At 34.9% G+C, this 14,160-nt stretch overlaps 4 protein-coding genes across 4 annotated transcripts; 2 read left to right on the top strand and 2 right to left on the bottom strand.

Moving 5' to 3' along the window:
• Positions 1-2,484, bottom strand: LOC127986204 (uncharacterized). The gene is made up of 7 exons (XM_052588468.1): positions 2,338-2,484; positions 2,213-2,241; positions 1,374-1,498; positions 867-993; positions 589-763; positions 423-505; positions 1-300 (listed from the first exon to the last, which is right to left on the bottom strand). Exons 1-7 carry the CDS (start codon positions 2,412-2,414, stop codon positions 170-172), a joined length of 747 nt encoding a protein of 248 aa, XP_052444428.1. The 5' UTR covers positions 2,415-2,484; the 3' UTR covers positions 1-169.
• A 35-nt stretch (positions 2,485-2,519) lies between these two features.
• On the top strand, positions 2,520-6,206 carry gpn3 (GPN-loop GTPase 3). Its single transcript, XM_052588467.1, has 8 exons — positions 2,520-2,711; positions 3,190-3,298; positions 4,363-4,530; positions 4,613-4,737; positions 4,839-4,954; positions 5,032-5,128; positions 5,673-5,801; positions 5,967-6,206. Exons 1-8 carry the CDS (start codon positions 2,664-2,666, stop codon positions 6,030-6,032), a joined length of 858 nt encoding a protein of 285 aa, XP_052444427.1. The 5' UTR covers positions 2,520-2,663; the 3' UTR covers positions 6,033-6,206.
• Positions 6,207-7,986: 1,780 nt separating this feature from the next.
• On the top strand, positions 7,987-10,267 carry arpc3 (actin related protein 2/3 complex, subunit 3). Its single transcript, XM_052588393.1, has 7 exons — positions 7,987-8,142; positions 8,593-8,692; positions 8,817-8,893; positions 9,113-9,181; positions 9,309-9,435; positions 9,583-9,677; positions 10,048-10,267. Exons 1-7 carry the CDS (start codon positions 8,137-8,139, stop codon positions 10,108-10,110), a joined length of 537 nt encoding a protein of 178 aa, XP_052444353.1. The 5' UTR covers positions 7,987-8,136; the 3' UTR covers positions 10,111-10,267.
• Positions 10,268-10,767: 500 nt separating this feature from the next.
• ube2g1b (ubiquitin-conjugating enzyme E2G 1b (UBC7 homolog, yeast)) lies at positions 10,768-13,959 on the bottom strand. The gene is made up of 5 exons (XM_052588394.1): positions 13,711-13,959; positions 12,889-12,991; positions 12,658-12,755; positions 12,408-12,586; positions 10,768-11,758 (listed from the first exon to the last, which is right to left on the bottom strand). The coding sequence occupies exons 1-5, from the start codon at positions 13,751-13,753 to the stop codon at positions 11,672-11,674; spliced, it is 510 nt and encodes a 169-aa protein (XP_052444354.1). The 5' UTR covers positions 13,754-13,959; the 3' UTR covers positions 10,768-11,671.
• Positions 13,960-14,160: the final 201 nt, after the last annotated feature.

Here is a 14,160-nt window from a genome sequence, read left to right as displayed (position 1 = left end):
TGTAATTTGTTTTTTTATTTTAGAAAACACAGAATGCATATTATTAAAATGACTATTTTGAAATGTCTGGAACCGCTTTTTACTTCAAACTGGATAGTTTTGGGTATGTTTTAAGAATGATCTTGTTAGGTATTTTTCACAAATGACAAATAAAAGATAGATTTATGTGTTAGCTGAGGAATAGAAAGTCCTCGTCATCGTCTTCCGATTCATTGAAAGACAGGCCACTCATGTGTCCAGCAATATAAGAGTCCAATTCAGCCGCCTCCCATTCAAAGTCATCTTCCCATGGATGTGATTCTGGAAATGGAAGTCCATTTTGAATAATGTTTAGCACAAAACAGGAACCTGACTTGTTCATTATATCAGGATTGTAAAGAATCCTGTATATCACACTGTTTGTAGTCTGTAAAGTAACAAACCCCGTGACGAAGCATGTTTTGCAGGGGTAGTCCTTCTCTTTCTTGAATGTATCTTGTTTGATTTTGCAAATCCAGAGGACGTACTGTGTAGTAGGTAAATACTAGGATCACAGCTATTTCTTTCAACAGTGTTTTAAGATATTTACAGGTGGCATCACGTTCTTACCTTTGATGCTTGACAATTTTGGGAAAAGTTGTTTTCTTGACTTTCTCTGAAGATCGTTTTCCACTTTCTTTCGTCTTGCTCGTAGATGCACTTTGAGAATTTGTCTTGGGCTCCTCTTGTGGGGTGTATGTTGACACCTGCAGCTTCACGTTTAGATTCACATTCGCATCTGGCACTGAATATGAATTATATTAAATTATAGATTACATATATTATTGTAATGAAAGGTCTTGCTTTTAAAGGTAAATATGCTAAAGATATAAGAGGCGATGGTTCACCTGTCCTGATACAGCGGTGTAATACATTCATATAGTGTTGACATATTAACTGCCGCATGTGATCTTTACTGTAGGCCTCTGCGATACTATACAGAAAACGCTTCTGTCCGGGTGTCAGGCCTGGGTGCTGAAAATAAAGTTCAAATAAAACTTTTCATAGATTTTCGAGTTACTTGGCATACGAATCTTAATGGCTACTGAACCAGTCCTATATCAGATATATTTATCATTTTATTGCAAAAAATTTTATTCCAAAGGTTTTTTAATTGTTGTAATAAGTGTCTAATGCTCACCAAGGCTGTATTTTTTTTACACCGTACCAACAGCAATATTATGAAATATTATTAAAAAAAAAAGATTTTTAACTTTTCTATTTAAATCTATTTTAAAATATAATTTATCACAGTGATAGCAAAGCTAAATTTTCTGCAGCCAAATTCTTTTTTGCCATGACATTGATAAACAACCTTTAAAAATGTTGTAAAAAAAATTTTTTTCATGAAATACCTGTAAAAATGGAGCAGCAGTTATGGTTTTAGGGATATGAATAGTTTTAATGTCCCGATCTTGTTCTGGAATTTGTACAGTTGCAGGTCTTTGTATTTTGTGTCCAAATACTGAGTTTGTTTTGCCTGTATAAAGAAAAAAATTAAGTCTTTTAATGAAATATTAGTTACAGTTCGCCTGACAAATATTAATAAGTATTAATAATCTGCTATACATATGAAAGCCGTTTGTCTTCAGAGGATTTTTTGGAATCCCTGTTTGGTCCCGCTCAATTGGGTCAGAGACTCTGGTTACTCTGTCCAAATTATACAGGTGTAATGTTTCTGTAACTTACACAGATTAAGCTTGCTACTGTAGCTGTGTGGAAAAAAACTGTCAGGTTGCTAGAGAGATGAAATGGTTGTGTTTTGAGTTCAGACTTACTGTACATGCTATTGCAGATGTATATAACAGAAGAGTGTTGTAGAAATGCAGTGATGTGATTCAAGAACTAACAACATGCCAAATAATACACTGTAAGTTATGTAATTTATACTAAATTTCATTAAAGCATGAGAATCTGTTTCCTCGTATAGGACAATACAATTACAGAAAGTGGAAAAATTAGCTGACACTAATATAATTTTAACTTTACAAATCTAATTTAAGCATGTTATCAGTTAAAATAATATGCAATTTAAACTATAAAATCTATAAAAACTTTCTAAAAAGAATTAAGAGAACTGAGGTTGTATATTGACATACAGTATATGTAAATCTATAGGCAATATAAGTAATTAAAGTAAAAAGGCAGAAATTGCTAATCTGACCAATTAATACATATTTATGGACAAACTTACCAGTTTGCACATGGTTGAGACCAGATGGCCTGTCAAGATATTATATCATAGGAAATGCATCATTAATGTGACACCAACACCATAAAGTATTTTGCATAGCCGTTGTATGAAACTCTGAGGCTTACCTTAAAGGCAAAAGCGACTTTTTGTGGTAAGGACGACTTTTATCGCTGTTTTCAATGAATTTCACGTTCTTTTTCATGCCGAAGTGTTACTTGAACTGAGACTTGTAGAATATTTACAAGTGATATAAGGCGACTGTAATCCCATCCGATACTGCGCGAGAGCGCGTTTTCAGTGATTTGACCTCAGCGGGCTTCCGTAGGTGACAGAAAACAACATGGCTACTGTAGATGTTGTAAGCGGAACACATTGCTGGGGCAAATAAGGTTTTTTGGGTGAAATAAGTGAAACCAGCATACCAGCTGCTGTCGGAGCAGGAGAATTAACAATGCCTCGATACGCTCAACTAGTGATGGGACCTGCCGGAAGTGGAAAGGTAATTCAGTAGTTACCAGGCGGACTAACGTTTGTTGGGTTAACAACAATTACGATTTGATTTTATTGTGTGCATATCTGTGATTAATTGTGTTAAATCTAAAACATCAGTCTGGTCTGCTCTGATCGTATTTATTTTAGTCTGAGTGCAATACTAGAACCTATATACACATACACACACACACGTTACCCTTACGAAAAATAACCATGGTTTTATTATAGTAAAACTGTAGTAACCCATGGTTTTTTGGCGTATTGACTGCCATTTGTAAAACCACAGATTTACTACAAATACCATGGTTAAACTATGGTTAATATAGCAAAACCATGGTTAATTTGTGGTTACCATGGTTTAACTACAGTAACCATGGTTTTTTGGTTTTATTTGTAGTAAAACCATGGTTAATTTTCGTAAGGGTACCTATAGTATAGTATAGTGATTCTTATATTGAATCCCATTTATTTTCTGTATTTTTCAGAGTACTTACTGTGCCACAATGTTAGAGCATTGTCAGGCCCTCAATCGATCTGTACAGGTGGTGAATCTGGATCCAGCTGCAGAACATTTTGAGTATCCTGTCATGGCAGGTCAGGAATCAATACACACAGACACACAGTAAAATACACTCTCAGATATTCTGAGCAGTTTATATCAGAAGGTTTTTTATGATTAGGAAAATCAAGCCAAGTCAAGTGTTTGACTGCCTTACTGTACTGTGCAGACAGTAATGGTGTCATTATTTACATTTTTTTTATTATTATTATCTGCATTGAGAAAATAAAACAAGATTTCAAACTTTAAAAAAAATAATAATTTTGTTTGGTATTTATTGTAAGTAATAAAATATAATGAATATATGAATATTTGATAATTAAATTATCTTTTAATTAAATATTTCAAGGACAAAAAAAGAGAAGCATATATGTGGATGCATCATTCACAATGCGATGGGATCATATGCATTTAGAAAGTAAACAGGTAAAGAATTTTGATTTCAATTCTTTAAAGTTAAGAGGTCCGAGTCTTTAAACAAATACTTTGCATATTAAAACTTTGCGCATTGCATATTGAAGACATTCAAAAGTCATATGATTTGTATTTGATAAGTAGGGTTCCAACTTCCCCTACCTCAAAACCAATGTAGCCTTTATTGACATTTTTGACAACTTAAAGGGGTAGTTCACCTAAAAATGTAAATTTACTCACCCTCATGTCGTTCCAAACCTGTATGAGTTTTTATCTCATGCTGAACATAAAAGAAAATATTTTAAAGAATGCTGGTGATCAAACAGTTAATGGTCCCCATTGACTTCCATAGTATGTTTTTTCCCTACTATGGAAGTCAATGTGGACCAACAACTCTTTGGTTCTTCAAAAAATCTTCTGTGTTCAGCTTAAGGAAGAAACTTATTCAGGTTTGGAACAACATGAGGGTGTGTAAATAATGACAAAATTATCATTTTTGGGGGAACTATTCATTTAAATTAAAAACAACCATAAAACAACTGTATTTAGGTTTTATTCATAAGCCTTTTTTTGCCAAGAAATTCAGTCAGGCAGAGAACAAACTCTATGGACCATGAGCTCAATAAATATAATTTCTGTAAGATGCTTATTTTAAAGACATTTAATGTATTTTCACCGAATACAGACATACGAGAACTGATTCACGTAGATGACGTAATGGAGGATGACTCTCTGAGATTCGGCCCCAATGGAGGACTGATCTTCTGTATGGAGTACTTTGCCAACAACTTTGACTGGCTGGAGGAGAGTCTTGGTCATGTGGAGGATGACTACATACTCTTTGATTGCCCTGGTAAGAGGTGATGTACCAGATAAATGGTGCTTTTGTGGATTGGTGTGGAACGATACAGATCATTGTGTCCTCTGGACTGCAGGTCAGATCGAGCTGTACACACATCTGCCTGTAATGAAGCAGCTTGTGGAGCAATTGCAGCAGTGGGAGTTTCGTGTGTGTGGAATCTTCCTGGTTGACTCACAGTTCATGGTCGAGAACTTCAAGGTAATGTTTGGCACATGGCGAAGACATTTATTTGGGTAAAAAATGATAGAAATAGTAAAAACCTGAATTTTATGTTTGTTGTCATTTTTTTTTAAATCTAGTTTATCTCTGGAGTTATGGCTGCTTTGAGTGCTATGGTGATATTAGAAATCCCACAAATCAACATAATGACCAAAATGGATCTACTCAGTCCAAAGGCTAAGAAAGAAATAGAGAAGTATGTTCACGCAATATGATCCATTTATAATTCACTTCAACCTAGATTTAAATGATTGATTTCTATTTTATTTGCAGGTATCTGGACCCAGATATGTACTCAATGATGGAGGACAACTCTGTATCTTTGAGAAGCAAGAAATTTAAGAAACTAACCAAGGCCATATGTGGTTTGGTAAGTTACAATTACCAAGATTATGCCTTGAAGCACTGATAAATACACTGTGTTTTTTAATTTTAAAAATTGTGATTACAATTAAAAATCGTAAGAAAAAAAAAGTTTCAGGTTTGCTGACTTGTTTGTTGGACTGTACAATTTTGATTATAAGACTACAAAATTATGATAATAAGAATTATTATTATTAATAAAAAAACATTGAACAAGGAAATATATTACTATTTTAACTGTCCAAAATGGTGTCAATGTAAAATAAATTAGTATTTAATAATATAATACTCATAATAATTTTATTTTACAGTGCAGCATAAAACCACAGGGAGCCCTAAAGCTCTCCTTTGTTGGCTACAGATTTTTAAATACAGTTTCTTGTTACAGATCTGGTTAAATGCTTTATTTAGAAGCACACAGCATGTATATTTTTAGTTAAATCACAGCCATATGATTTAAATAATCGTTCAGCCCTAGCATCTCTCATAATCGCTTGTCAAGATTACAATCGTTCTGTAGAAAATGATTAAGATGGCACTGTTTTCTTCAGATTGATGATTACAGCATGGTTCGTTTCCTGCCCTTTGACCGCACTGATGAAGAGGGTATCAGCATTGTCCTGCAGCACATTGATTTCTCCATACAATATGGTGAAGATCTGGAGTTTAAAGAGCCCAAGGTCTGTGCACAAGATTACTGCCTTATGCTATTAACTCATGTTTGATTCAAATATATATTTCTGTAGCTTGTTTATTATAAAAACAGTTGTTAAGACTAAATTAGTTTTAGATTACAACAAAAGTAGCATTTTGCACAACTCCTCTTTTTCTTTTCTTTTTTCCAGGAAATCGATGGGGAACCCAGTAACACAAATTTTGACGAGTTCTTCCAAGACCGAGATGATTCTTGAGCAAGGACAGAGATCACACTGTGTTTTGTGTTACTGTTATTCTTGTCATTAGTTGAAGGATGCAACCATAACCTGTGCAATGCCGCAATCTTAGCAGTTTCATAATATGTGTGGTAATCCATTTTTTAGAAGTGCATATTTATTTTTGCAATAAAAAAATATGGAAATGACAAATGTGGCGTTTTCATTTTGTTAAGAAATTCAGCCATTACATCTGTCTCAACCCAGTGGTGTATAAACAGGAGGAAACATTGGGAGCAGTTTTGACAGGGAACGTATTTGAACAATGTTGCTCAGGCACATTTTACCATTGAGAATAGGTAACAATTTAGATATCTTCAAGTGAGGGATTATTTAGAAAGTAAAATTAAACCAGGAGTACTGTCAAGGGCTGAGTCAGGAATAATAAAGGTTTTCCTAGCAGTATCCAAGGCTCAGCCATGTAATAAGATCATTTCAAAGTTGTATAAGGGTTTTTTCCAAAATGTACCCGAAAATACTCTGTATATAAGGGATAAGTGGATAAGGGAAGGAGACTTAAATATTTCAAATGAAGACTGGGGCAGAATTTGTAGAGCACAGTGGCAATCCACAAGTTCAGCCACATGGAGAGAATTCTGTTGGAAAAACGTTATCAGGTTTTTCACTACACCATCACAGAAAAAACATCAAGGGAAGGGTACTAGCTGCTGGAGATCATGTGGGGAAATGGAAGCGAACCATTATCACATTTTTTGGGGGTGTCAGAAATTGAATCAATACTGGCATGAGATTAAAGGAGCTCTGACGGCTGTCTTTGGGGTAGAGATTGACTATACCTGTGAATTTTTATACTTGGGTAATATCCCCCCAGAGAGGTGGAACAGAAATGATAAGAAGTTATTGTTAATTCTCTTAGCAGCTAGTAAAAAAGTAATTACCAGAAAATGGTTAAAACCAGAGTCACCCACGGTGAAGGAGTGGATTGATATAACACATAATATACATGTGATGGAAAAATTATCTTTCTCCTTAAGAGCATTAAGGGAAGACTTCCTACAAATATGGAGTAAATGGATTGACTACATTAAACCAGTACGCCCAGACCTCTTTTGAAAGGTTCAAATTTTTTTTTTTTTTTTCAATATTGGAATATGGCAATTTTTGGAATCTTCTGTAAGTAATAGCTCCCCATGTTTTATTGTATATAGTTATTGTTAAGAGGAGGAAACAAAGCACTGGTGACACTTGTAAAAACTTCTTTCCAGGCCTGAGAGAAGATACACTATATTGATAATTGTTTTTATGTGTATATGAGTATGGATGTACAGTATAGGTATATGTTTATTTTTCATTATTATTATTACTGTTTTGATTTATATGTAATTGCATAAACTTTCAAGTGTCTTTGATTTAGGAATATATTGAAGGTTTGCTTTCTGTATTTCCCCTTGAAAATTGAAAATAAAAAATTACAAAAAAAAAGAGAATAGGTAACAATTTATATATATATATATATATATATATATATATATATATATATATATATATATATATATTATATATATATATATATATATATATATATATATATATATATATATATATATATATATATATTATATATATATATATATATATTGTCGACGGTGGGCCCTGTGTCTCAATTTAGTCCCCATTGATGGCAATATGTCTCAAAACGTTGACCCATGTAACATTAGTCTTAGAAACACTTTGATGAAGACGTGGAATAGTAGCTTATCATTATGAGTCATATATTTGTCCTCATTGATCAAATTTGGTTGCATCCTAATGCACGTCCTATGTTGTCTGGGTAGGTGCATCAAAACGGTTTGTGTGGATGTTTTTTTTAATAGCACGTATAACATATTTAGACTATTTAAAAGAAAATATATTAAAAATCTTTAAAATAAATTTTAAGAAAAATCAAACGCCCACAAGTGAAGCAAAGCTGGTATCCTCGGCGCCCCCCAGCGGTAATGGCGGGGTGTTGCACTGGACACTTCCTGTATCGGTGTTGGGTGGGACTGGGACAGCGGAAACGGCGTCTCGCAGCGCTGACATATTCATTTTGCCTGCCAGATTGGGAGCATATTGTAGCAAAATGCCGGTAAGACATCCTTAAAAGTAACAATTTAGACCGTGAGCGAAATTGTTTGCGTTGTGAGCAGTTTGTTGTGCCGCGTTTTAGAGCAGTGGCGAGCTAGAAAAATATTTTAGTGTTATTAGCCAAAGAGCTAACGTAACGTTAACCAACACATCACTTTACTGTGGCCATTTTCTACAAATGTATCACTTTTAGAAATGCATATTTTATCTTTTTCATATTTGTGCATTACTGCCAAATATGTATATGAATATGTAGGTGTCAGAAATGTGTTGCTAGAAACCGAATTCGTCCATCTGTCCATGATGCGTGATTTCCTGATTTGCATTCAGCTCAGTGATCGCAGCATTTTATCTTGAAACATTGGTCATTCTAAAACAATTGTGCTATATTGCAGAAAAAATATTACTGAGTAACTCTTGTATTTTTCTTGTGATGTTCCACTTTATTCAGGCTTACCACTCAAGCCTGATGGATGCAGACACCAAACTGGTGGGGAATATGGCAATGTTACCCCTCAAAACACAGTTTAAGGGTCCTGCTGCTAAAGAAAGTAAGAAAAGTTTGCTTGATTTCAGGCAGTCCTGTGAGATCAGAGTTGAATGTGATTCTTCCTTAAATGGCCATCACTAGCAAAGTGTATCTGACGAATCAACACTTCCTCTTTCTATATTCAGCCAAAGACACGGATATTATCGAAGAGGCCATCTACTACTTCAAAGCCAATGTTTTCTTCAAGAATTATGAAATTAAGGTAAGACGAATGACTGTGCAACATGCTGCTGTGCCGGAGCCTAAAAAATGCCTTGCGTGTCTTAACATGTATTCATAGTTCAGACCTGAGAGAGAAGAATACATATTCTCAATGATTTAAACTCTTTATACATGCATATGCACATCATTTTTCTTTTATTTTACCTCTCATAAGTTTGGAGAGTTTGTATTGAAATATTCACTTTTATACTTCTGTTAGAATGAGGCCGATCGAACTTTGATCTACACCACTCTTTACATCTCTGAATGCCTCAAGAAGCTCCAGAAGGTAACTGTCGAAGAATAAAATCATCATTGTATATTTCAAACGTTCAGTGATTAATCATTTGTCATGGGTTTTTCCTCATAGTATTCTTCATGTATTATCTAACTACAAACTCGTAAATGATTTATAGTGCAGTTCAAGGAGTCAAGGAGAGAAGGAGATGTACACGCTGGGAATTACCAACTTTCCCATCCCCGGAGAACCTGGCTTCCCTCTGAATGCCATGTATGTGAAACCCTCCAACAAACAGGAGGAAGGTAAGGCACAGTGAAGTCAAAACTTACTTGGGTCTAGTTGTTTTCCACTGATCCACATCCACTAAGACCTTCTTTATGATGAGTTTATTAGCAGTTTTATTGCTAATTACAGAATTGATATAGATACCATGTTTTTCTCCTGGACAGAAACGATGAGAGCTTACCTGCAACAAATCCGACAGGAGACGGGACTGAGATTGTGTGACCGTGTGTTCGACCCGCAGACAGACAAACCAAGCAAGGTGAGGCATATTGAAATATTAGTAGTCTAATAAAGTTGATTGACTAAAGCAAGAGAGGTTTTTATAGGCATTTTAATCATTTAGTTAATTGATTACATTTTTGTGCATTATGAGTTTAATGACAATTAAGTAGTTTTGTTACTACAATGCAAAAATAAAAGTTAATTGTAAGATTTATTCATTTATTTTTTTACTGCAGCATTATTTTCACGATAGTGAAAGCACATTGCTTGGAGACACTGAAATAAAACTTGGACATTTCTTTAGATTCACCGAAAGATTATTAGTGTCTTATATGAAATGTTTCAAATCCATGATATTAATCTTAAATTCAAATGTTGATATCTTTTTTTATTTTTATTTTCTACAGTGGTGGGTGTGTTTTGTGAAGAAACAGTTCATGAACAAAAGTCTGTCTGCACCTGGCCAGTAAGAAACCACTCAGGATCTCTCTTGGTGTTTCTTCGTTGGATGCGGATGTCTTTCTTTTTTTCTTTTTCTCTCAGATTTTTTTACTGGTGATTATCAAGTATATTTGACTTCTGGCCTGTCAGTAGCCGATCAAATAAAGATCTCTTCAAGAGAAACAATTAGGAGACCTCTCTCATTTCTAAATTTTTAATCTTAATATTTAATATCTAGTATTTTATTACCAAAAACAATTCTTAATAGTTTCAGTTAACAATAACAACACTGCTTGGCATGTAGTGAGTTCATAATTGTTTTATTTAACGGAACTTAAAGAGCACAAATGATTGCTGCAGAAAGAAATGACATTCATCCATATTGAGTGCTCAGAAATCAATATTCTGCCAGAAAAGTGAGTTTCACACCAGTAACGCACCCCCGAATCAAATCAAAACGCGACCGGACCAACTGGAAATGCACAACTTATTGCTTAATTGTCTTTAGAACAATAGAATTACATTTGCATTAGTACACGACACCCAACAAACCTGACACAGACAGATGTGCTGCCAAGATTCATGTGCACCTTTAGAAGTTACTGAGGTAACTGATTTTGACATGACTGATGCAAGACGTAAACAACAAGACTAAGAGAGAAGAAAACAAAGACCAACACTAGATGTGTAAGACAAAATGCTATAAATGTTTTAATGAGCAATTACATGATGGGACCACTGGGGAACAAAAGAGTGAACAGGATACAGTCATAAACGGTGATTGCAAAACTACAGGTGGAGGGGGGGAAACCTCACAAACGAATGACTGATAGAGCTATGGTACAATACATCATATTTACATACACAAAAAATACAGCTTTTGAGCTTACCATTTATACAAAAAAATATTATCTGTCTCATGCAAATATCAGAACTTTTTGGTTTGTCCAAAAGAGGATTCCAGCTCAAAAACCGACTAGACATCACGGAATACAATTTTCCTTTCCGATAGGAGAACAACTTAAGGCAGCAGAGAAAGAGATGGCCCTCTGAGAGACATCTGCGGTATTGTTTTAGATTTTTTTTTTTTTTTTTTAGGGAACAGGGCTGTCCGCCATATCAGTGACAAGGGAAATCAGCATGGATTCTGACCATCAGCCTCTACTAGTACCATAAACGCACAAAACACCCCAGAATTGCATAAAAGACTTTGTTCAAAATTGATGGCTCAGTGGCAGATTAAAAAAAAGCGAGTCTAAACACAAGTGTCATGCAGTACATTTCATCATAATTAAGATAATAAATAATTCCGACATTATTCTATGGTGGCTTTGCTCTCATATCCCAAAATGGTGCATACCCAAGTAACTGGTGACTAAAAGGTGATTGTAATTGGCATGTCTAGAGGGGATTGTTAGAATTTAATGCACGCGATGAAGCTTTGCCACACGTGAATGTGATCAAACGCATCAATTTATATGAGCTTGTCATGAGTTTTAAAATCAATCCGGAAATAAATCCTCAAACTGTCTTTGACCTCAAGATATGGAGAAGGGAACTGATATGTACTAAACGAAACAATTATTGCATCTAGTCGAATGCCATTTCTTGGCTTTTCCTCACACAGCGGGCGACTTTCCTCTTGAACTCGCCGTTGGGATCCTCTCGCCACTCTTTCTGCAAGCCAATCACAAAGGTGAGAGTTTCAGTCATGAACTTGCATTTAAAACCCATTTTATTTAAATCAAGTGACATTTTGGATTTGATTTAGTTCATCAGGAATTTTAGGGTTTTTTTTAAATCCAGGATATAAAAAAATCATTCATTATCTGCTATTAATGCTGTAAACATTTCTATAATAATAATGTGTTACAGCAAAGTATTATCCAACTCGTTCCATTTAGTACATTCTGATGTAAGGATAAGGTCACCATGAAATCTAAATGTGCCATTCCTATTTTTATGGAATATTTCAGTGTTTATTACAAATAAGAGGGCATGATTTATGTAGGTAAATTGAAAATCTTTTTTAAACCTATTGAAGAAAACAAAGAAAAAAACTGAAGAGACTACAATACGTCCATATTTTTTCTAAATGTAAATGTCTAGGGAGTAGACAAGGAGTTAAATTAGCTACACTTAACCACCAACCAATCTCCATTACTTTTCCATTCAAAAATAAAAAATCATATAAAACTCCACTCCCAACCACTACAATATGGGAATAATTTTTACGGTACTTTGCAGAAAAACTGATGTCCATTGTCATTTCATGGCAAATTATAATTAGGATTCAGCATTATCAAAAAAAAGTCAGTAAACTTACAGCTGCATCCACATTGGCTGGCGAGTCACCATTGGGGTCAGCTAACATGGAGATCACACTAATCATGATGGTCTCTACGGTGTGGATGGGCAGCCAACGCTCCTCAGGTTTCTCATAACCAAATTTATCCTCTCCTGGCTCATGAAGGATGGAGATGCACACATCCCCATTCTTTGCGACTGGTTAGAGATGAAGAATGATATCAGTGCCAGTCTCTATGTGGACGACAATTTCACCAACATGCACTCACCATTAGGATGCCAAATCTCCGTAATAAACTTCATCTTGGGAGGCCGAAGTGGGTAATCATGAGGAAAAATGAGATGCGCCTTAAAAAATCCACCTTCGCTGTAAATCAAAAACGTAAAAGGTGAGTAAACTGTTTGGTTGGACAAGATTTCAGAAGCCTAGGTTAATCGACTGGCCACTGTTACAACTAAACCCAAACTACACATGGCTGGTAACAGGATTGGTTACTTACAACAGTGTGTCTTGAGGGCCGATCACGACAACTTCCCACTGATAGATATCATCATCATCAATCAGACCAGCAGAAAAACCTTCCACTGGGTTTTTATTGAGCTCTGTTAGATGTAAAACAAAGGGATTTTATTTTAAAATATAATCTCAAACGTGTGTGTGTGCGTGTATACTTGTAAAATAATAAGGTAGAAGGTTTTGAACAAGTCAATGAAGTATAAACATGCTGATATATATACATAGTGTGTAAAGTATTGTAATTTAGAATATGTAACAGGTAATACTGTATATTAACTTAAATTCTCTGCTATGTAATGAGGGCTTCAAGTTAATCTAAATAGCTGTTTTTCATACTATATCCATATTATATTGTGATCACTTGAGGTATTAAAAAAAAAGATTCATTTTAATACGAAATCTAAAGGAGTTGCTGTTTTGTTTCCTAATTTGTCGACTATACTTACACGTGTCAACTGAAATTATGACTAGTAAATTTAGTTTTCACCACTCATTGCCATTATTTTAAAATATATAAAATAGTATAAACAATAAGGAAGTTATTTCCTTAAATAAAAGGTATGAGCTTTGAGATCAACATGTTTATACCTCACCAACTTATTAGGGGCTAGCATGCTAGCAAAGCTTCTGACCTTTTAACTTTACAAGTAAAATACGAAGCCCATAAGTTTTTACACAAACACTGACACAGTGGGCTTTGTTAGACACTGTGTACTTTTATTTAAAAAGTGCTGATGGTATGGATAAAAATAGCTAGTATGGCATAATTCTGTACTAATACTCACGCTAACAGTTAGCCACCTACCTGCTAGCTGTTTTCGCAGAAGCAGGGCCGATTGCTCAGTCATTTTATTTGAACTAATGTTAACAAAATAAATAATGTCTCCAACACAAGTGGGACGAAATCAATGTTGGCAATCAAAGTTGTTCGACGCGCAGCACTTCGGCACAGTGTGTATTTGATATCTACTTCACATGCGCCGAGAACTAACACATGTGATACTGGCACCGACCTCAAGGCTGTGTGTCACTAGATGGCTGCCTTCTACAGCAGTTTTGGGCATCTTTATTGGGCAACATAGACTGTATAAAAACAGTTGGGCACGTTGCGAATGTAATAAATACTGCGCGCGCCTGTGACGCCTAAAATTGCTGTCCCTGTAGCTGTGTCAATAGATTTTGAAACACAACCAAAGTAAACGGAACAAAAAAGTGTATTTATTCTGCTGAAAACATATATTTATTTTTACAAAAC

Source organism: Carassius gibelio, chromosome B21 (genome assembly GCF_023724105.1).
Source record: "Carassius gibelio isolate Cgi1373 ecotype wild population from Czech Republic chromosome B21, carGib1.2-hapl.c, whole genome shotgun sequence".
NCBI lineage: Eukaryota > Metazoa > Chordata > Actinopteri > Cypriniformes > Cyprinidae > Carassius > Carassius gibelio.
Note: the sequence above shows the minus strand (reverse complement) of the source record. Positions and strands in the feature narration are given on the sequence as shown.